The 23,497-nt window shown below is 42.8% G+C and overlaps 1 protein-coding gene across 1 annotated transcript in view; it reads right to left on the reverse strand.

The window, feature by feature from the left end:
- Positions 1–23,497, reverse strand: part of LOC122549140 (docking protein 6-like) — a 415,351-nt gene that overhangs the window by 194,867 nt on the left and 196,987 nt on the right. The window contains exon 2 of the mRNA XM_043688473.1: positions 7,429–7,536. Coding sequence (XP_043544408.1) covers positions 7,429–7,536 — 108 coding nt within the window. The remainder of the gene's footprint in view (positions 1–7,428; positions 7,537–23,497) is intronic.

Consider the following 23,497-nt stretch of genomic DNA (forward strand, 5'->3'; position numbering starts at 1 on the left):
TTACGTTCACATCCAAATCATTTGCAGAAATGACAAAAAGCAGTGGGCCCAGGACCAATTCTCGTGGTGAACCTCTGGTTACAGGCCTCCAGTCTGAAAAGCAACTCTCTACCACCACCACCCTTGTCTTCTACCTTCAAGCCAGTTCTGCATCCAAATGGCTAGTTCACCCTATATTCCATGTGATCTAGCCTTGCTAACCAGTCTACCATAAGGAACCTTGGCCAACATCTTACTGAAGTCCTAACGATCGCATCCACTGCTCTGCCCTCATCAATCCTCTTCACTACTTCTTCAAAAAACTCAATCAAGTTAGTGAGACATGATTTCCCATGCACAAAGCCATGGCTATCCCTAATCAGTCCTGGTCTTTCCAAATACATGCAAGTCCTGTCCCTCAGGATTCCCTCCAATAACTTGCCCACTACTAATGTCAGGCCCACTGGTCTATAGTTCCCTGGCTTTTCCTTACCACCTTTCTTAAATAGTGGCATGTTTGCCAACTGCCAGTCTTCCGGCACCTCACCTGTGGCTATTGGTGATACAACTATCTCAGCAAAGGGCCCCAACAGTCTCTTCCCTAGCTTCCCATAAAGTTCTAGGGTATACCTGATCAGGTCCCGGGGAGTTATCCACCTTTATGTGTTTTAAGACGTTCAGCACCTCATCCTCCATAATATGTAAATGTCTATCTTCGATATTCAGTCTGAATATAATTGTGCTGTCCTATAACTTAATAGTAAACTGCTTTATTCTCAAGAGAATGTTTTAATAATTCCTGCTGCATACCACAGTTTAAAATTAAATTGTGTTTACATACCAAAATTGGATTAAGCTCAATTCATTGAAGGAAACCATCGATGTTAATGTATAAAGTGAATTCATAAATTTAATGTCATTGCAAAGATGTTTAAATATTTAATTTACCTAGTTATCATGATCAGAACTAATTCTTAATTAGTATGCACACAGGTTCGACTAATGAAACACAAGCAATATCAAATTATATTTGGTCTCAATTTCTCTGGTAATTTCCTTTTCATTTACTCTGTTTTTTTGAAGTTAGTTTGCATGTGGCTCTTTAGTTAACTGTGCGCTACTGCATTTGTAACAAATAACAAGTTTGTAAGATTGTTAAAAAGAGAGTGTGTCCTGGGGATCCAAGATGGCGGCAATCTAACAGGTCTGCCTGGCTGAGCTCTGCACCAAAATCCAAGTAAAGTGGTGCTCCTACCCTCCCCTTAGTAACCACTTCTGAAAAAGAAAATCAGTAGAATAAAACCCGCAGAACCTTTAAATAGCAAATTAGCGTTTAGGCAAGAGGAAGATGACAACAAAAGGGAAGGGATGACAAGGATTGCAACATGCAGGGCATTCCCCTGCAGCAACGGATCTGCCCGTAGCTGCAGCACCAACTCCCGCGGAGGCGCCTTTGACCTCACTGGAACAGCAGAACTTAGTCTTGGAATTCGTGAAACTCCGACAGAAGATCAAGGCAGCGCTGGAGGAGTCTCGCACCAGACCGGAACCAATCTCTGCCATGCTTCAAAAGCATGAACAGGAGACTCAATGTCTTGATCAACGTATGGGCGAGGTTGAACAGAACTGCGGCATCAGAGGCCATGGTGGAGACCTTGGTGAGGCGGATCCAGGCCCTGGAAATTCAGGTGCGGGCCTCAAATCAACCAGGTCGACCACCTTGAAAACTGGGGTTGAAGAAAGAATGTATGTATAATTGGGCTGCCAGAACATGAAGGTGGTGAGCATCTGGTCAGCTTCCTGGAGCAATGGCTCCCACAGCTCCTGGGACTGGGAGTCAAGTCAGGCCGGTGGAAGTACAGCGGGCCCATTGGATCTGGGGCTGTGATTAGGAAAAGGAAATCATATGATGAAATAAAGAAGAGGCTGAGAAACCTGAACATTCAATATTCTGTAAGGTAACCAACTGTAATGTGTTTCGACCATGGAGGGTCCAGGTATAACTTTGACTTGGAAGAGAAGGCAAAGAATTTTCTGCATTCTTTAAAATAGACTGGCTGGGTTAAATGTTATGGACAATAGTGTATTCTTTACTCTCTTGGTTGTTTATTTTATATGCCTGACTCTGTTTTAAGAAAGTGTGGGATTTTTGGGGGCAAGGGGGTTGGTAGTCTCCAGCTATTGTTGTTTTGTTTAGTTTAATTGTAGTAGTTACAGTTTTTCGTTTTATAGTGTTTGTAGTGGGATTTTCTAGACTTCATGAATCCTATTTTGTCTCCACTCAACGCACCATGAATGGGCTTCTCCCTCTCGGTTGGAGGGGGGAGCAGCGTCACAGGCTGATTTAGACGGTTATGGCTAGTTGTTCGTTTAGATGGTGCACCTGAAACAAAGGGGGTCACTCACTGGTTAAAAGAAAGAAAGTGCTCTCAAACCTCAGAAGGGACAGGGTTGATGTTGCTCTGCTACAGGAAATACACTTGACTGATAAGGAATATTTAAAACTACAGCAGGGAGGGCTTGGCAAGGTGTTCTTTTCATCTTTCAATTCTAAAAGTAGAGGAGTGGCTATATTAATATGGAAGAACGTTCCATATCAGTTAATAAGCCAAATTAAGGGTGAACATGGGCAGTTTGTTATCCTCAAAACCTTAATACATGGGAAGGAGTATGGCATCTTGAATGGCTACTGCCCCCTTGCACACCCCCTCAAATTTTTAATTGATGCATTTTCTAGGTTGATGGCTCTTGGGCTGCGCTGTATGATTATGGGGGAGACTTTAACAGTCTCATGGATCCTAAGGTGGATAGGATGCCAAGGAGTCTTTCAGGCATCTCCCCGCATTGCTGGACTTGTGTGGATAGTTGGAGCTGGTAGATATGTGGAGGTGTCTTCACCCTAAAGGTAGGGTACTTTTTACTCCAAACAGCAGAAGTGCCATACAAGGATAGATATGTTCTTTGTTCCATCGATCTTTCTGGATTCGGAATTATCCTGCAGAATTGGAAATATAGCTATTTTGGACCATGTGACAGTGTATTTGGAGGTTAAGATCAGGGGTAATGGTATAGGTACATGGCATTGGTGCATGGACCTGTTTCTTTTGAAAGATAGTAAATTTATTGAGCACTTCACAAGGGAGTTTAAGACTTTCTTGGACAATATCTTGGGTGTGGCCAGTAATCCATTGGTGCTCTGGGAGGCCACCAAGGCTTACTTAAGGGGTATAATTATTTCGTTCTCAGTGACCAGGAAGAGACAGAGGAGAGAGCAGCAGCATATACTTGAGGCCCGACTGAAAGCAGCCAAGGGAGGCATACTATGATGGACCACCTGTGACTAAATCGCAGTGGGTTATGAACCCCTGGGCTGTCCTGAACTCAGACAGCGAAGAGAGAAGTCTCCTTCACAAAGCAAAGATTATTTGAGTACGGTGATAAGCCAGGTACACACTTGGCATATCTGGCCAGGAAGAAGAGTGCCCCGCAATCTATCCTTTCTATTAGGAAGGTTTGATAGGAGTCTAGAGAGATCAATGCAACATTCAGGAAATTCTATGCAGAGTTATACCAGTTGGAGGGATGCAAGGATGGGTTGGCAAGGATGGGATCCTTTGAGAAATTGGATCTCCCAGGCCTCCCTTTTGAATGCCCCTCTAAAACACAAGAGATACAAGAAGCGGTAAGACAGCTCCAAAGTAGCAAAGCACCAGGCCCAGATGTGTTCCTGAGCGAGTTCTACAAGGAGTTCATAAATGTGTTGGCTGAGCCAATGTTGGGGATGTATAACCATTCATACAGTCAGAACTGTCTTCCACCCTCCCTTAGGGAAGCTAATATCTCTTATTCTTGAGAGGAAAAGATCCTGAGAACTGTGCCTCCTCATAACAGACCTATCTTGCTTCTGAACATGGATTTTAAAATTCTGTCTAAAATACGAGTATTGAGATTGGAGAAGGTACTGCCTTCTATAGTAAAGGAGGACCAGACCGGTTTTATTAAGGGTTGCAGTCCTTCCATTAACATTAGACCAGTATTAAACATGGTACATGCAGCAAAGGCGTTTGACTGGGTGGAGTGGCCGTATCTCTTTTATGCCATGGAATGTTTTGGTCTTGGGGCCTTTGCCTGGTGGGTGGCAGTGTTATATAATGATCCCATGGTGACGGTCCTTACAAATGGAATAAAATCAGATAACTTTAGCTTGGGAGAGGCAGCCGACAAGGGTGCCCTCTCTGGCTGCTGCTATTCACTTTAGTGATCGAACTGCTGGCAGAAGCTATTCGGAAATAGCTCGAAAATAGCTGTTCTGGAAGTGGGAATAGGAGAGCATAAAATTACTCTTTATGCAGATGATGTTCTTCTCTTTTTGGCTAACCTGACAAAGTCTGTGCTCTGTCTAATACAAAAGGTTAATTTATTTCTAGGGGATAAAATTAATTTTATGAAATCGGAAGCCATGCCCATGGGGGTGCCTTGTAAGAGTACCTGACCTGGAAGATGGAACTCTATTTCCTTTTAGGATGGTCACAAAAAGGTTTCTGCATCTGGGCATTTTCATCACCCCTGCTTTTCACCAACTGTACACATGCAATTTTGTACAGTTGTTTGAGAAGATTACACAAGACCATCAGCATTGGGAAAGGTTACCAATATCATGGTTAGGTTGAATAGCTCTGATTAAAATGAATGTTCTTCCTTGCCTACTATACCCTATGAGAATGTTTCATTGTTGTTGTCTAGACAAATGCTGCAGAGGCTTAATGGTTGACATGGGTCATTTATCTGGCACCTTAGGCATCCTCTTATTAAATTTGCTAAGTTGCAACTTCCACGGGGACTGGGAGGAGTAGATCTCCCAGACTTTAAACAATACCAAGTAAGGTCATTATTGTCCTATGTAATTTGGAATGTAAGGATCCAAGGTCGATATGGCTCGACATTGAGGCCTCCCAGGCAAAATGTCCCCTCGTCAATTTGCTATTTATGGATAGAATGAAAACTGTTGCTGAGTACTGTAAAAGTCCAATCATTACAGACATGGTCAAAGCGTGGAGAATGATGCGGGAGACCGATGGTAATTTACATTAGATCTCCCCGTTGACCTCCTTAGTACCAGGATTCAGGCCGGGATCAATGGATTCCAGCTATAAAGGTATGGAAGGCTAGGGGAGATTTATTTGAAGGAGAGGTCCTGGTGTCTTTTGACCAGTTGAGTCATAAATATGGATTATCCAGTAGGGACGTCTTCCATTATTTCCAGATCCAGGACTACATACAGAGAAGGACCATGCTCTCGGCTCAGCCTTATAAGTCAGATATGGAGAGAAGAGTGCTTCGATGCACGGTCACACTTTCAGTTAGTACTCTCTATCATCTACCCTAGAAGATATGGAAAGACTATATGGAGTTTGATATCAGGAATTGGAAACAGAAATCTTGCTGGAAATATGTGGGCGGCACAGTGGCACAGTGGTTAGCACTGTTGCCTCACAGCGCCAGAGACCCGGGTTCATTTCCCGCCTCAGGCGACTGTGTGGAGTTTGCACATTCTCCCCATGTCTGCGTGGGTTTCCTCAAGGTGCTCCGGTTTCCTCCCACAGGCCAAAGATGTGCAGGTCAGGTGAATTGGCCATGCTAAATTGCCCGTAGTGTTAGGTAAGGGGTAAATGTAGGGGTATGGGTGGGTTGCGCTTCGGCGGGTCAGTGTGGACTTGTTGGGCCAAAGGGCCTGTTTCCACACTGTAATGTAATCTAATCTAATCTAATCTAATGTAATCTAATCTAAAAAAAAGTGAGGATATTTGGAGAATGTTAAAAAAAAATTCAATTTGCATTAAAGCGCAGATTATGCAACTAAAGACTCTCCACAGGGCCCATTTGGCCCCAGAACAACTAGCAAAATTTAAGAAAGGAGCATCCCCAAGGTATTCTAAACACAAAACAGACACCAGTATTCTCACACACTGCTTACGGTCATGCCATAAGATCCGTAGGTAGGTACCGGGTGCCACAGGGAATATGTTGGAGAGGATCTTGGGAACAGAAGTTAGGGTGGATCTGGTATCCCTCCTTCTGGGACTGCTGAATCTGCCTTCGCTAGATGACCACGGGAAGAGGCTATTCAACATTTTCACGTATTGTGCAAGGAAGAACATTCTAATGAGCTGGATCTTGGAAAATCCCCTGGGTCTTACGGGATGGCATAAGTTAGTGATAGAGCATGTCCCCCTGGACTTTCTTATGAATGTGGAGCATCAGAAAATAGAACTGTTTTATAAGACATGACAGCCCTTCTTGAACCACATAGTATGGCTGATAAGTCCGTGTCTGATTAGGGTCTTCATACTGTTAGTCTCCAAATACCAGAGAGATATAAAAAATGTCAGATCTCATCAACAGTTTCACTTCAAATTATCTAATTAGTTTAATCACCTATTTAATCTACAACTCCAGCACTGACGTTACATGGGCTCAGGTCCTACAGACCCCCATAACTAGTTGGCCTGAACCAACAACTCCCCCCTCCAAGACATTCGGACCTGTCAGCACTGAATTCAGCCATGAGTCAAAGAGCCCTTTCAGGAATATACATAAGGTGGCCTTTCATTAGTCCTTACCAATACTGCATGGTCGAGTTTAGATTAGATTAGATTAAATTTCCTACAGTGTGGAAACAGGCCCTTTGGCCCAACAAGCCCACACCAACCCTCCGAAGAGTAACCCACCCAGACCCATTTCCTTCTAACTAATGCACCTAACACCATGGGACAATTTAGCATGGCCAATTCACCTAACCTGCACATCTTTGAACTGTTGGAGGAAACCGGAGCACCCGAAGGAAACCCACGCAGACACGGGGAGAATGTGCAAACTCCACACAGACAGTCACCCGAGGCTGGAATTGAACCTGGGGCCCTGGTGCTGTGAGGCAGCAGTGCTAACCACTGAGCCACCGTGTTCTGGACTGAATTGTCAGCATGATTCCTCCTTTCCATGTGAGGACCAGGCAGACCATTATCCAGGCCTTAAGAACGTCACTAATGAACACCAGTGTAAAAGCTTGTTAACTTCAGCAATCAATTCAACACAACAAAGAACTAAAAGATTTTCTTGCTAATATTTCACAACAAAAACAGAGAATGGCATTTCTCTAATCAACAAGCTGTTAGGTAAAGTTCAGCAAATTTAACTGTCAAATAAAAAGCTAAATAATAATTGAGTAATTCATACAAGATCTAAAACGTGAAGGGAAAAATGAGTCTCTTGTTGTGTTCAAAGTAGTGACACCGCAGCAAAATTAATTACTCTAGCATCTTAACCTTCAATCAAAGTGAGTTTAATTCCAAGAGATGCCCCATCAGAAATGATGGTGTTAAGCAACTGAATTGTTGTTCCTGTTAATACTTCCCATCTCAAAGTCTCATCAGAATAATCGGGAATATTTACCTTGTGCATGTTCCGGAAATAAGCTGCCTTTTCATCAGGAAATTTCTCTAACCTTCTAGGGCCTTTGCTGGAGGCTTTCTTAAATACCAGCCAACACCTTCTGTACATCTGTTAGAGACAATAAAAGAAAAGTGTGAACAAATCTGGTTACAGTTATTTCAGAATAAGGAACTGATAATAATGGAGATATTGCATATTGTGAAATGGCATTAAAACCCACACATAATTGCATATTTATCAACGTAACCTCCAACATATGAATATGGTTTTGGCAAAAACATTTATTTTAACTTCGCATTGCAATAACTGTTAGACATTTAATATATAGTACATAATTGCATCGACTGTAAAGAGCTAGAAACAGTTGGGCCCTGGCTAACTAGTATGAGTGTTCACAGTTGGTGGGCGGGGGGGTGGAGGACATATTCAATGCTGTACTTAAAAGTCAAGTGATGTGCAATGCCATGCCACGTGGCTAATGACAGGTCATTAACAGCCCCAGTCTGCATACACATATGAATGAATGAATGATTTTATTGTCAAGAGTATTTTAGTGAGAAAAACAGCAAAAGAGAGAGAAAAACATCAATCTGGCGCCATTTTGAATAGTTTTAAAAATAATTTTAAAAAGGATACAAGTTGAAGAGAGTCCATCAGTACTAAGCCAGTCCATCAGTACTAAGCCAGTTCATCAACAATCACGCCTGTGCTACTATCCCTCCTCCACTGTCTCTTTGCCATCTACACAGGATCCAATCAATGTTGAAGTCGCCACTCTTCAGGTGCCATCTTTCACCACCAGGGCAGATTCTCCTCTGTCACATTTCCGCCAGACGAACCATTATCAAAGTTGCATCGCTTGCCTCTGGGCCCACTTTAATGTCGCTGTGATTCCCTTCCACCACCGACAGACCTGACCAAAGCTGAAATCACCAATCCTCAGGTGCCATCTTTCACCGCTGTAACAGCCGATGTTACAGCTACTGATTCCAATGCCAGGTCCCATGTTCGCTCTGGAATAGTAAGGGGTCACGTGCCACTACATGAGTTCCACGCTGGGCCCACTTGGATCCGTGATGGCATTCCTTACCATCGCCACTGCCATTGTAGTTCAGGATGAGGAGTAGGTAAAAAGAAAAAGAGAGAAGAAAAGCAGTCGGAGTGGATGAGCCCTCAGCTGCCCTACTCAGCCACCATAAGCACACATGGATTTTCTGAATACTGACAGACAAGTCACCAAGAGTAGAATAACATTGACATTATTTTACTCTTCATCTCTGGGATGGCAATTTAAGTTTCCTTGCAGCAGCCAAATACAGCTAACAACAATTCCCTATGTCAGAGTTCACTTTCAGAATCAAAATATTGCCTACAGCCACAGAAACTGATGATCAATCGAAAGTTCTTTGCGGCCTTTATAGCTCATGACCATATTACGCCAGTCATTGGCCCAGCAAGCAATAGGCTAAGTTAATTGATTAACAATACAGCAGTTAAAACTGCACAGTCTGTTCAGATAATATTGGTTCACAGAATTAGTTGATCATTTAGGAAAAGCCTGGTATCCCATTAACAATGAAGGTAGTATTTCAAAGTACATCATTATAGGATCTTGCAGCATTGTTGTGTTCTACATGATGGTTGCCAATTTTCTTTTCCCCCCGTTTGTCCCAATCATATACATATGTTAATAAGAAGTGTGCTATTGGCTTCTCTTTAAGAAAAAGCACGGGGTCTGGCTCCAGACCCTGCCACAACGATCAGGTGACACATCTGAAAGTCTTTTATTCCAGGATGCATTGTGTTACATTTTAACGTGAAGTGCTGGCCACCTCCTAAGGCAATTTAATGCTCACATATCACACTAAAGGTCAAGCATATCACCAAGAAGAATTGCTGAGCAGGTATATTAGCCTGAAGCAATTATCGAAATGCCAAGTTGTGCATTAAAGCTTTTGTCACAACACGCTGAGGTTCTGCACAATGAGGTGATATTTATCTTTCCTTGGTGCCTAGTAAACTTGTTTAATAGCTGTAATAATTGAATATTTATCAGCTGTAATGGACAAGCTCTGGGTCCCATCGGGAAGTGGTCAGATTACTGTGGGTTTTTATTTGCGTCGATTAGAAAAAAGTCAAAAGTAAACCTGCATTAGGTGAGATCGGTTGGTATTGATTCAACACTGTTGCTATGGGAAGAGAAAGGTTAAGCATGACAGAATTTGGAGCTGCCACCACCCAGATTTTCAGTGAGAATAGAACCTACAGTAGCAAATACACCATTCCAAACCAATTCTTAACAACCTTTGCTTAAATTACTGTAGAAACCATATCTTTATGTTCTTCCATATTTTTGATTTAGAACAGTCCTTTCAATGGGGAAAGGACTGTTCTAAAAACAGATTGCAGAAGGGATTACTGCAGTTTTTGACAGATTACCGATACTGCTGCTTGTTCAAGCACTGGAGGTTACTGCAGATCAGTGGCAGCCAGGGGCTGTATACAAAAGAAGATTCAGCCAGCCACAAGTAGCTGATTGAGTGGTGGTTACTACTCCACTGGCCAGTGATGAAAGCAATCGACTTGCCTACAATAATGTGGTAGGCACCCAGGCAACTGACCAGATTCTAGGTATGAAGGTTTTGGTCAGAGGCCTTTAGATCTCCAGAAAAGGAGATGAATTTTTTTTGTCTGCTGTAAAAAAAACTAATGCAAAAGATTTTTCCTAACCTATTGCAGTGTTAATAAATCAGAGACATTATAAGTTGTGAACCAGTTGCGCCACAGCTCCTGCAAGGGGGTCAGTTAGCTCAGCTGGCTTTGTGATATAGAGTGAAGCCAACAACATAGTTTTCCAACACCAACTGAGGTTATCAGGAAGGACTCCCCATCTCTATCTTTCCCCTGGTCTGAGAGGTGGTGACCCTTGGGTTAGACTAACACCATCCTCTCAATGAGAGAGAAGCCCTAAGATCCAGTAGAACTTTAGTGACTTTACCTTACCAATCTCCTGCAAGTAAGTGAAAGTACCAAAAGAGGAGCACCAAGTCCTGACAAGCCAAAAGGAACAATTCTGTGTACACAGACCATTTGAACCACCTTCCATATTTTTGCCCTACCCATAACAAAATTGTTTCTTCAACAAATGATGATTAAACTTTGCAGTCAGGAAGGAAAGATCACATCCAGATTGAGATACAACTCAAGTGAGTACATATTTCAGGGACTTTAGAGACGACGTGGGAATTTGGTGCAGAGCTGGCTTTTCCTTGCTTTGTTTGATGCATAGCTTTTCAGGTCTTTTATTTTTAAACAAAATAATTTGAAGCCCTGGATTGGGGGACCAGCACAAAAGAAAGTGTGACATCGCAGGATAATCCAAAATTAATCTATTGGTAATAGCTACTAATTTGACTGTTACAGGCTACTTTCAGATTAAAGGTAAATAGGAGAAATATTTTCAAAATAACAAACTGGAAGAATATCTGGAACTTAACAAAACAAATGAAAAGCTAAGTGAACAAAACAAAGATGCAGGCCCAGGCAATGAATGATGTGGCATCTGGTGGAATCCATTGTGGATTGGTGGCCACATAGGTAGAAACTGTTGGTTGACTGGGGAACTCTGGTACAGAGTTGACGAGCTGGAGTCTGAGCTTCTCATATTGCGACATGTCAAGGAGAGAGAGTGTTACTTGGATGCAATAACAAGCATCCAAGGGATAGGAGAGTGTGACAACAAGCAATGCAGGTAGAGGAATCCAGGAGGTAGTGCAGAAGGAGCCACAGCCCATGAGTTTAGCTAACAGATTTGAAGTTCTTGCTCCCTGTGTGAGACTGCAGGGAGGCTGAGCAAACTGACCATAGTACCATGTCACAGGAAGGTATTAAAGAGGGGAGAAAACAGAAATGTAGTTGTAATCAGAAATAATATCATCAGAGAATTAGACGGCGTTCTCTGTGGCCAGGAACAAGAGTCCCAAAGGCTGTGTTGTCTGCCTGGTTCCGGATATCTTGACAGCAGAAGAATTTACAGTAGAAGGGGAAAGATCCAACTGTCAAGGTCCACATAGGGATAAGATAGAAAGACAAAAGGGGTCCTGTTGAGGGAATATGAGCAACTAGGAGTGAAACTAAAAAGGAGCAGCAAAAGAATTACACCTGAACCGCAAGCAAATTGGCACAGGGGTCAACAAATTTAAAGAGGTAAAAGTGTGGCTCAAAGATTACAGTGGGGGAAACGGGTTCCAATTCATCAGATATTGCGGAAAGAGGGAGCCATTCTGATAGGGACGGGCTCCGCCTGACTCATGCTGAGACCAGAGTCCTGCAAATCGCTGGGGCCGAGGACTAGGCTGCAACCTAAATGGGGATGGCGGCAGGGGATTCAGTTGCATGGAAAATTATGGAAAAAGTCAAAGAAGGTGAGGTCTCACGAGGTTGTTAAAGTTTCCAGTCAAGTAACATGATAAGAGTATAGAAAGGCTCAGTAACAACAGCCAAGTGCACAGCTATGAGAAGGGGCACGGTCAACACAGGCCTGAGGGTGTGGTACTTAAATGCATACGGTATGTAAAATGCAGTAAATGAGCTTGTAACACAGATTGAAATTGACGGGTACAATGTTGTGGGTATCACAGAGATGTGATTGCAATGGGATCTGGACTGGAAATTAAACATCCAAGGATATGCATCCTATTGAAAAGACAGATAGATGGGCAGAGGGGACAGGGTTGCCTGGTTAGTAAGAATTAAAATTAAATCAAAGCAAAAAGCGATATAGAGTTGGATGGTGTGGAAGGGGGAGTAGAGGTGAGGAACTGCAAAGGAAAGGAGACCTCCACAGGAGTTACATACAGGCTTCCTAGCAGTAGTCAGAATGTGGGGTAGAAAATAAATCAGAAGGTAGAAAAGTCATGCAAAAAAGGCACTGCTACAAAAGCCATGGGAGACTTCAACATGCAGCGGATTGGGAAAATAGCTTGGTAGCAGCTCCTAAGAAAAGAAAATCATGGAATGTCTACAAGATCATTTGTTTTAAAAGCAGCTGTGGTCGAGCCCACTAGAGAGCAGACAGTTCTGAATTTGGTGATGTGTAATGAGGCAGATTTAACTAGGGAGCTTAAGGTGAAGAAACCCCAAGGGGGTAGTGGCTATGATGTAATAGAATGCATCCTGCAGTTTGAGACGGAGAAAATAGCTGCAGATATAACAGTATTACAATTGAGTAAAAATAACTACAAAGTCTCGAGTGAAGAGTTGGCCAGAGTTGGAAGGGGAGTCCAGCAGGGAAGAAGGGGACGGCAAAGGCAGGAGTTTCTGGGGGCAATTAGAGAGGCACAAAAGTCAGGGACAGCATACAAGCATACAATGTAGTGAAGATCAGCGGGAAGCCAAAGGATTTGAAGTCTTTGAAGACTTTTCGTTGTCCCAGCAGAGGACAACTAAAACATGAATGAGAGGGGAGAGATGAAATATGAAGTAAGCTAGTTAGTAATATTAAAGAAGGTTGCAAGCTTTTTTAGACAGCTAAAATTTGAGAGAGATAAGATTTGATGTTAGACCACTGGAAAATTAGACTGGAGAAGTAGTAATAGGGAAAAAAGAAATGGTGGAGGAACTAAAGAGATACTTTGCATTCATTCGCATTACAGAAGCTACTAACAGCATACCAGAATTTTGAGAAAGTCATGGGCAGAAATGAGTGTAATGGCCATTACTACAGTGATGCTAGGGAAGCTGGAGGTGGATGGGTCACGTGACTAGAAGAACTACACCCCAGGTTCTGAAGGAAATAGCTGAGGAGATTATGAAGGCACTTGTGCTGATTATTCAGGAATCACTGTAGTCAAAGAGGACAGGAAAGTGGCTGTAGCACCCCAGTTTAAGAAGGGAGACAGGCAGAAGATAGGAAATTATTAGCCAGTTAGCCTTACCTCAGTCATTAGTAAGATTTTAGAGTCTGTTATTAATATTGATTTTGCAGAGTACTTTGAGGAACATGATTAAATAGGGTGGAATCAACAAGGGGAGGCCATGCCTGACCAAGCAATTAAATTTTTTTGTGGAGGGAATATTAGAGAAAGGAGAGCCAGTGGACATGATCCATTTGGATTTCCAGAAAGCCTTTGATAAGGTGCCACATATGAGGCTGCCAAATATGTTAATAGCCCACGGTGTTAGGGAAATGGATACATGATTCATTGACTGTCAGAAAGCACAGTTTGGGGACAAAGGGATCTTTTTCAGGATGGCAGCCAGTAACCAGAGGAGCTCCGCTTGTGTCCATGTTGGGATCACAACTATTCGCATTATATATTAACAATCTGGATGAAGGAACTGAGGGTATTTTTGCCAAGTTTACAGGTGACATAAAGACGGGTGGAGTAACAGGTAGTGTTGAGGAAGTGGCAAAGCTGCAAAAGAACTTAGAGAGGCAAGGAGACTGGTCAGAGAAGTGACAGATGGAAGACAGTGTGGGAAAGTCTAAGGTTATGGACTTTGGTCAGAAGAACAGAGACATAGACTATTTTCTGCACAGGCGAAGGCCTCAAAAATCTGAAGCACGAAGGAACACCTAGCTCAGAACTGTAATAAGGTTCGTGGTTAGGAATACAAATGCAATATTAGCGTTCATTTCTGGAGGGCTATAATGCAGAGCAGAGATGTACTATGGAGGCTGTATAAAGGTTCTGATCAAACTCTATTTGAACTGCTGAGAGCAGTTATGAGTCCCGTATCTAAGGAATGATATGGTGGAGTTAGAGGAGGCTTACAAGAGTCATCCTGGGGATCAAGGGCTTTTCGTTTGTCATATGAAAAGGGGTTGAAGACTCTGGGTCTGTATTCAGAGTTTAGAAAGATGAGGGGGGTGGAAACTCATTGAAAATTAAAGATTACTGAGCGACCTGGGTAGAGTGGACATGGAAATGTTTTCACGAGTAGGAGAGAATAGGACCCATTAGAACTGAGAATGAAGAGGAACATCTTCAGACAGAGGGTGGTTAATCTATGGAACTCATTGGCACAGAGGGCTATGGAGGTCAAGATAGAGTTAGATAGGTTCTTGATTAGTAAGGTTATGGGAAGAATGGAGTTGAGAATCATGTCAGCCATGATGAAATGTTTACAATTACCTGTCATGGGGAAATCGTGTCGAACGCCTTACTGAAATCCATATAGATCACCTCTACCGTTCTGCCCTCACCAATCGTGTTTGTTACTTCTTCAAAAAACTCAATCAAGTTTGTGAGATATGATTTCCCACGCACAAAGCCATGTTGACTATCCTTAATCAGTTCTTGCCTTCCCAAATAGACGTACATCCTGTCCCTCAGGATTCCCTCCAACAATTTGCCCACCACTGACATTAGCCTCACTGATCTATAGTTCCCTGGCTTGTCCTTACCACCCTTCTTAAACAGTGGCACCGCGTTAGCCAACCTCCAGTCTTCCGGCACCTCACCTGTGACTATTGATGATACAAATATCTCAGCAAGAGGCCCAGCAATCACTTCTCTAGCTTCCCACAGAGTTCTAGGGTACACCGCCACAGCGCCAGAGACCCAGGTTCGATTCCTGCCTCGGGTGACTGTGTGGAGTTTGCACATTCTCCCAGTGTTTGCGTGGGTTTCCTCCAGGTGCTCCGGTTTCCTCCCACAGTCCAAAGATGTGCAGGTCAGGTGAATTGGCCATGATAAATTGTCCATTGTGTTAGGTGCATTAGTCAGGGGTAAACACAGGATAGGGGAATGGGTGTGGATGGATTACTCTTCAGAGGGTCAGTGTGGACATGTTGGGCCAAAGGGTCTGTTTCCACATTGTAGGGGAATCTAATCTAAAAAATAATCATCAGGTCCTGGGGATTTGTCCACCTTCAGGCATTTTAAGACATCCAGCACTTCCTCCTCTGTAATATGGGCATTTTGCAAGATGTCACCATCTATTTCCCTACATTCTAGATCTTCCATATCCTTTTCCACAGTAAATATTGATGCAAAATACTTGTTTAGTATCTCCCCCATTTTCTCCGGTTCACACAAAGGGTAAGGGGGACCTAAGGGGCAACCTTTTCACGCAGAAGGTGTTACGTGTATGGAATGAGCTGCCAGAGGAAGTGGTGGAGGCTGGTACAATTGCAACATTTAAAAGGCATTTGGATGGGTAAATGAATAGGAAGGGTTTGGAGGGATATGGGCTAGGTGCTGGCAGGTGGGACTAGATTGGTTAAAATATCTGGTCGGCAAGGCAGGAGAATGGAGTTGAGAATCATATCAGCCATGCGTTCTGTCAACCTGGGTCTAGGAAAGCAGGTAACTTGAGACATTTTGCAGCCTTTGACAATCTTTAACCTTTCTGACCTCTCCAGGAACCCAGGTTCGATTTCCATAAACCACTCCAATAAGATGTGACATTCCTCAAAGAACTATATTATAATGCGGTTGCAATCTGATCCTCAAAACTGCCTTTTGAGCTTCTTTTCCACCTCTAAAGTAATCCTTAAAACATACTTTTTTGACTAAGCTTTGGGTCATCTACTCGATTATCTCTTTGTGTTCTGGTGTCAGATATTATCTTATATCAATGCTGTAAAGTGCCTGGGGACGTTTTATCAATTTAAACGTACAATATCAACACAAATTGGTCATAGAGATGTACAGCACGGACAAAGACCCTTCGGTCCAACCTATCCATGCCGACCAAATATCCCAACCTAATCTAGTCCCACCTGCCAGCATCCGGCCCATTGTACCAGCAATTGTACCAGCCTCCACCACATAATCTGGCTGCTCATTCCATACACATACTACCCTCTGTGTGAAAAAGTTGCCCCTTAGGTCTCTTTTATATCTTTCCCCTCTCACCCTAAACCTATGCCCTCTAGTTCTGGACTCCCTGACTCCAGGGAAAAGACTTTGTCTATTTATCCTATCCATGCCCCTCATAATTTTGTAAACCTCTTTCAGGTCAACCCTCAGCCTCCGACGCTCCAGGGAAAACAGCCCCAGCCTGCTCAGCCTCTCCCTGTAGCTCAGATCCTCCAACCCTGGCAACATCCTTGTAAATCTTTTCTGAACCCTTTCAAGTTTCACAACATCTTTCCGATAGGAAGGAGACCAGAATTGCACACAATATTCCAACAGTGGCCTAACTAATGTCCTGTACAGCCACAACATGACCTCCCAATGCCTGTACTCAGTACTCTGACCAATAAAGGAAAGCATATCAAACACCTTCTTCACTATCCTATCTACCTGTGACTCCACTTTCAAGGAGCTATGAACCTGCACTCCAAGGTCTCTTTGTTCAGCAACACTCCCTAGGACCTTACCTTTAAGTATATAAGTCCTGCTAAGATTTGCTTTCCCAAAATGCAGCACCTGGTGTTATTTCAATCTGTTTGATAGACACCCCATTCCAATAAGCATTTCAAGCCTCATTACCTTGGTTAAAATTTAGCAAGAGGACCATTCCTGCAATGTTACAACTCACCAATTTCCTTAGTCAGTTATTAGCATACCATTATACCAGCTTGGAAGCATCCAAAGTTAGAGAGCTTGACTGATTAGAGAGAATGGAAGACAATGTGGGATGAACCAATGATCAGCTTTACATCAGGAAACCCGAAAACACAAATTAAAACATAAGAAGAACTACTTTTTCTTCCAAAATAGGAAATGTTATTTCATATCAGTTTACTGTTTTAATAAAACATATTCCATCATCAATACAAATATTGAATTGCTGTTGTCCATTTGCCATGGCATTGTTGCTTGGCAGGTTTCTGTAAACAGAAGCTCAAAATAGTGTGGTTCCTTGCTCCCTCATCTCACCCACACAAGGCATCAGAGATAGATCGGAACAGAGCAAGCAACTGATTCGAGAACTATTAATGAATAGCACAGAGTCAATGATAGCAAGTTAGAAAAGTCACTGGCATGTTAAATTTGTTATAGAAAGTGAAATATTGATTGACTTTTAAAACACTCCTAAATGCAAGTTGAAAAATAAAATATTGCACTTTTTAAAACTCTTCAACAACAATCAAAATTTGAAGGAATGAGAATTCACATTTGTAATACTTCACTTTCAGTGACAGAGACGTTGGTTGGCAAACAATCAGACTTTGTACAAGGATATTCAGATTGAACAAGACACACCCTAAATTTGTGTGGCAAAGTCAACAAACTCACACCATGTCACACATTTACACTTTAAGTCAGGCAGTGATGTTTTCAGGCAGTTAACTGAGAAGCAATACCAGTCAGACAGTAACATCTAGATTTTAGCATTCAGCCATATGTCACCACTTCAAGAAACTGTAGCATTTCCACATGAATAACAAGCATTATTCGTCTTTCACATACTTTAAGAAATGCCAATCTAGCCAACATCACAGCAAATGAAAAAGAACATTGTTTGGGATTTTACACATCGGCACTTTTGGGAGTTCCACCAACACCAAGAGTACACACCAAGTTCACTGCGTCAATTGAAAACCTTTGGCTCAGGCTGCTGTCCAGGAAGGGCTGTAGCAACCTCAGGTCATGAGCTGAGGTACAGTATGGTCAATAGTTTCAGGGCAGAGAATCAAGCTGATAAAAAAAAACTTTATTCCAAAACATATGGTGGTCACTGCCTTCTTTTAATTTTGATATTACCCTCCATTTTTGCCATCACTAAGGCCAGATGGTAAATGGAAAGATAACCCTGGCACCCAGCAATGAGGAGAAACCACATGGTGAAAAATATATCACATCAAACATTCAAATCACTTACTTCCACTTACAATGCATTTTCCAATCCACCATTAGTTACACCCAAATTGCAAACTGCGAGCGCTAAAGTCCTTTTGTTGACAAAAGGGTATTATGCGTTTTTGGAGTTTATCATTTGTAAGCCACACCCAAGAAGCAAAAGCTTTACCATTCTTTCACAGATGCTCTCTGATGTTTCCAATTCTGTGACAGCATCCTTGGCTCAGCCTTGGATGCTAACTGCCATGCAAACGAGGCCTTTATTTCATCTCAAATCCAAGATGGTAACAGAGTAGGATGCTCCAGTCAGAGATCCTCTGCTCACCAGTTCCTTTTCATTTTTTTTTCTCCTCTTTATAGCTTTTCTTTTTCCCCCACACCCCTAACTTTTGACTGCCGTGCCCTACCTGGAGAGTGAAGTTGAGGGAGATGGGTCACAGCTGGAGCCAAGGCGGAAGCAGAGCACGTAGACAGAGTCCCTAGGCAGCAGTGGAGCGAGTAAGTGCCGGGTTGCACAGTGGCAGTAGAGCCAGAGTGGTATCTGAGCAAGACCTGGATGGAGGCCAGCTTGTTGAGTGTTGTTGCAGCTGCATGTATTCAGTCAAGTGTGGAGTATTCCATCACATTCTTGACTTGTGCCTCAGATTGTAGACAAGCTTTGGGGTGTCAGGTAGTGAATAACTTGTTGTAGGATTCCAAACCTCCAACCTGCTCTTATAGACAGTACTTATAGGATTAGTCCAGTTCAGATTCAAGTCAATGTAATCGCTAGGTTTTGATAGTGATGACAATGCCATCGAATGTAAGGAATGATGGTTTGATTCTCACCTGTTAGAGATGGTCATTGCCTGGCACTTGCATGTTGCGAATATTACTTACTACTTAGCAGCTCAAGCCTGGGTATTTCTAGGGCTTGTTGCATTTGGACAAGGACTGCTTCAGTATCTTAGGAGTCATGTGTGGTGCTGAATATAATGTAATAATGGGAAAGCATCCTGTCTTTTGACGTTAGGAAGAATGGAAAGCTAATGATGGAAGAGCCGAGGATGGTTGGGCCTGGGACACCACCCTGAGGAACTCCTGCAGGGATGCCCTGGAGTTGAGATGACTGACCTCCAATAACCATAACCATCTTGCTTTGCCCCAGGTATGAATCCAACCATAATCCAAATTTACCCCAATTCCCAGTTTTGTTACGGCAGAGTGACGCCAAGAGTATGGGTTCAATTCCAGCCCCAGTTGAGGTTACAATGAAGGACTCTCCTTCTCAATCGAGGCATGTTAACTCACAGGTTAAACCATCACCAGTCATCTCCCTCTCATGACAGAGGAGCCTGTAGTCCAGTAGGAATATGGCAACTGTACCTTTTATGTATACTAGCCATGTCATAGTTCAGTGTACACTAGTATGAGTTACCACCAATTTATCTAATGCATCGATGCTTATATAATATCCCTCAATCTGATAAATTGAGCCATGGATATCATGGTATTTAGACATCCAACAGACTTTTATTCCAGCTAATTATATACAAGCAATATATTTCTCAGGCATGTAAGTGTGGAAGGGCTAACAGCAAGTTATTAGGTTACAACAGAACAGCATGCTTAGAGTACAGTGTCATGTTTCGGTTCACGTGATCCCAGGTAAGATGGAGTAGGAGAACATTATACACTCAAATAACATGCTATAATGAAGTGATGACACCATTCTTAAGTCTCGTAAAGGCACACTGATGCAGTAACTGTGTTAATAGAACATAGGCTTGTCATCATGGTGCCCATGAAATCTCTCCATTGCTTCCACAGTTCTTTCATCAATTTTCTGTTAAGTCTACCACCCCAAAACTAGGGCCTTCCAGATCTCTGGTTTGATTGCTGTCTTGTAAGCTTTCTAGCCTTCACAGTTTCTGAAATTTAATAACAAGCTAATGGTATGGGTTTTAAGAAGTCATGTTTGAGTTAGAGATGTAATTGACCAAACCAATGAAGATGAGCACAAATGCTTCATTCCACTGATAGGTTTAAAGCAGCTGACACCATCTCACTGTTGTTTCGCGGCAACACAGTCAGCACAGCCCAAAAGCAGTACATCAACAGAGATGCTTTGAGACATTTTAATGGCATGTGCAGGTGCTAGTTTAATTTTCATTTTTGTTTGTTAAGAAAAACTACTCTGCATTATGCACATTTAACATTTAAATTTAAAATGTCAAATTAATTAATTATTGATGGTGAGACCAACCATACCCTCAGGTCCCATAGCCATGGAAACCACTGCTGCAGCATGAGTTGTTCTTCTGAAGCAATCATTTCCATATTAAATTGCACAGACAATACAGCAACCAGTAGGGGAATGGTGAAATCTCACGTAACCAGGAGAGAATCAAACAACAACAACAGTGTGTATTCACATAATGCCCTAAACATAATAAGAGGCCCTCAAAGCTCAGAGGAGTGTTATAAAACAAAATTTGATACTGAACCATGTAACAAGATGTTATGGCAGATAATCAAAAGCTTGATCAAAGCGGTAGCAGTTCAGTAGTGTCTTAAAGAATGAATGAGAGACAGGGAGGTTTACGAAGGGAGTTCCACAGCATAGGGCTTTTGCAGCTGCAAGTATTGCTGGTTGTGGCACAGCATTTAAAATTGGAGATGCTCAAAAGGCCAGAGTTGGAGAGAATTAGATATCGCAAATGGTTGTAAGGCTGAAGGAGATAAAAGAAGTGTGAGGTCTTGGAAGGTTTTGCAAAGAACAATGAGAATTTTAAAATTGAGGTATTGCTTACCCGAGATTAAGTCAGTCAAATAGATGATGACTGGTTTCTTGAAAGTGGAGTCTCAAAGAGACAGGATAGTGAAGGCGGCGTTTGGTATGCTTGCCTTTCTTAGTCATTGCATTGAGTACAGGAGTTGGGAGGTCATGTTGCGGCTGTACAGGGCTTTGGTTTGGCTACTTTTAGAATACTATAGTAGGGAGTTCAGGTCTCCCTACTATAGGAAGGATGTTGTGAATTTTTAAATGGTTCAGAAAATATTTATTAGGACATTACCAGGGTTGGACGGTTTGAGCTATAGAGAAAGGCTGAATCGACTGGGGCTATGTTACCTGGAGTGTCAGAGGCTGAGGGGTGACCTTATGCAGGTTTATAAAATCATGAGGGACAGGAATAGGGTAAATAGGCAAGGTCTTTTCCCTAGGGTGAAAAGTGCACAATAGGATTAAGATGAGTGGGTAAAGATTTAAAAGAGACCTAAGGAGCAACTTTTTTCACACAGAGATCGGTGTGTATGGCAGGAGCTGCCAGAGGAAGTGGTGGAGACAGGTACAATAACAACATTTAAAAGGCATCTGGAGAGGTATGTGAATAGGAAGGGTTAGACAGATCTGGGCCAAATGCTGGCAAATGGGACAAAATTAATTTAGGATACCTAGCTTGCATGGATGAGTTGGGCCAAAGAGTCCATTTCCGTGCTGTCCAACTCGATGACCTGATGCAAGAAAGGACATTGGCAGTATGTTTTGCTAGCCTCGAGTTTACTGAGTATAGAATGTGGGAGACCAGCCAGGTCTGTTGAAAGAGTCAGAACTAATTCAGCTCAGAAAGAAGATACATAGATCATCGTGCCTGTTCTAACCATTTGAAAAAGAGCTATCCAAGTTGAGCTATTTTGCTATTCTTTTTCCATGGCTCATGAACTATTGTCTTTGCAATTCTCTATCTAACTCCTAGTGCAGCGGCACAATGGTTAGCACTGCTGCCACACAGCGCCAGGGACCCAAGTTCCATTCCAGCCTTGGGTGACTGGCTGTGTGGAATTTGCACATTCTTCCTGTGTACATGTGGGTTTCCTCCGGGTGCTCCGATTTCCTCCCACAGTCCAAAGATGTGCAGATTAGGTGAATTGGCCATGCTAAATTGCCCATAGTGTTCAGAGGTGTGTAGGTTAGGTACATTAGACAGGGGTAAAATAGGGAGAATAGGTCTGGGTGGGCTGAAGGGCCTGTTTCCACACTGTAGGGATTCGAGAACAGTATTGGTATACACACCACCAGCCACTCTTCAGTCACAGCACAGCACAGGACATGGTTTAGTTTGAAAGGAGGTGTTCTGCTGACAATATGTAATTTTTTTTAAAATGGTACATCATGCAAGTAAGCACAGAGAGCATGCCTGAAAGAATGAAATGACTCAACATCAATGTAGGCTTTGGAGAGTGAGGTACCTCTCCTATCATTAGGATTTGTAGCATATTTAACTTGTAAATTCTGCTGGCTGTTGCATTCTTTTTCCCTATTTACATCGAAAATGGTTAATCATAGAGATGAATAGCATGGAAACAGACCCTTCGGTCCAACTCATCCATGCCAACTAGATATCCTAAATTAATCTAGTCCCATTTGCCAGCATTTGGCCCATATCCCTCTAAACCCTTCCTATTCATATACCCATCCAGATGCCTTTTAAATGCTGTAATTGTACCAGCCTCCACCACTTCCTCTGGCAGCTCATTCCATACACGCACCACCCTCTGTGTGAGCATGTTGCCCCTTAGGTCTCTTTTAAATTTTTCCCCTCTCACCAGAAACCCCTCTAGTTTTGGTCTGTCTTACCATGGGGAAAAGATCTTGGCTATTCACCCTGTCCATACCACTCATGATTTTATAAGCCTCTATAAAGTCACCCCTCAGCCTCTGATGCTCCACGGAAAACAGCCCCAGCCTATTCAGCCTCACCCTATTGCTTAAGCCCTCCACCCTGGCAACATTCTCATAAATCCTTTCTGAACCCTTGCAAGTTTCACAACACACTTCCTAAGACAGGAAGACCAGGATTGCACACAAAATTCCAAAAGTGGCCTAACCAATGTCCTGTACAGTCTCAATAAAACCTCCCAATTCCTCTCCTCAATATACTGACCAATGAAAGCAAGCATTTCAAATACCTTCTTCACTATTCTTTCTACCTACAACTCTGCTTTCAAGGAGCTATGAACCTGCACTCCAGGTCTTTTCGTTTAGCAATGCTCCCCAGTGCCATACTATTAAGTGTTTAAGTCCTTAAAAATGTGTTGCTGGAAAAGCGCAGCAGGTCAGACAGCATTAAAGGAACAGGAGAATCGAAGTTTCGGGCATGAGCCCTTCTTCAGGAATGAGGAGGATGTGCCAAGCAGGCTAAGATAAAAGGTAGGGAGGAGGGACTTGGGGGAGGGGTGTTGGGAATACGATAGGGGGAAGGAAGTTAAGGTGAGGGTGATAGGCCGGAGTGGGGATGGGGGCGGAGAGGTCAGGAAGAAGATTGCAGGTT

Source organism: Chiloscyllium plagiosum, chromosome 4 (assembly GCF_004010195.1).
Source record: "Chiloscyllium plagiosum isolate BGI_BamShark_2017 chromosome 4, ASM401019v2, whole genome shotgun sequence".
In the NCBI taxonomy this organism is placed as follows: Eukaryota; Metazoa; Chordata; class Chondrichthyes; order Orectolobiformes; family Hemiscylliidae; genus Chiloscyllium; species Chiloscyllium plagiosum.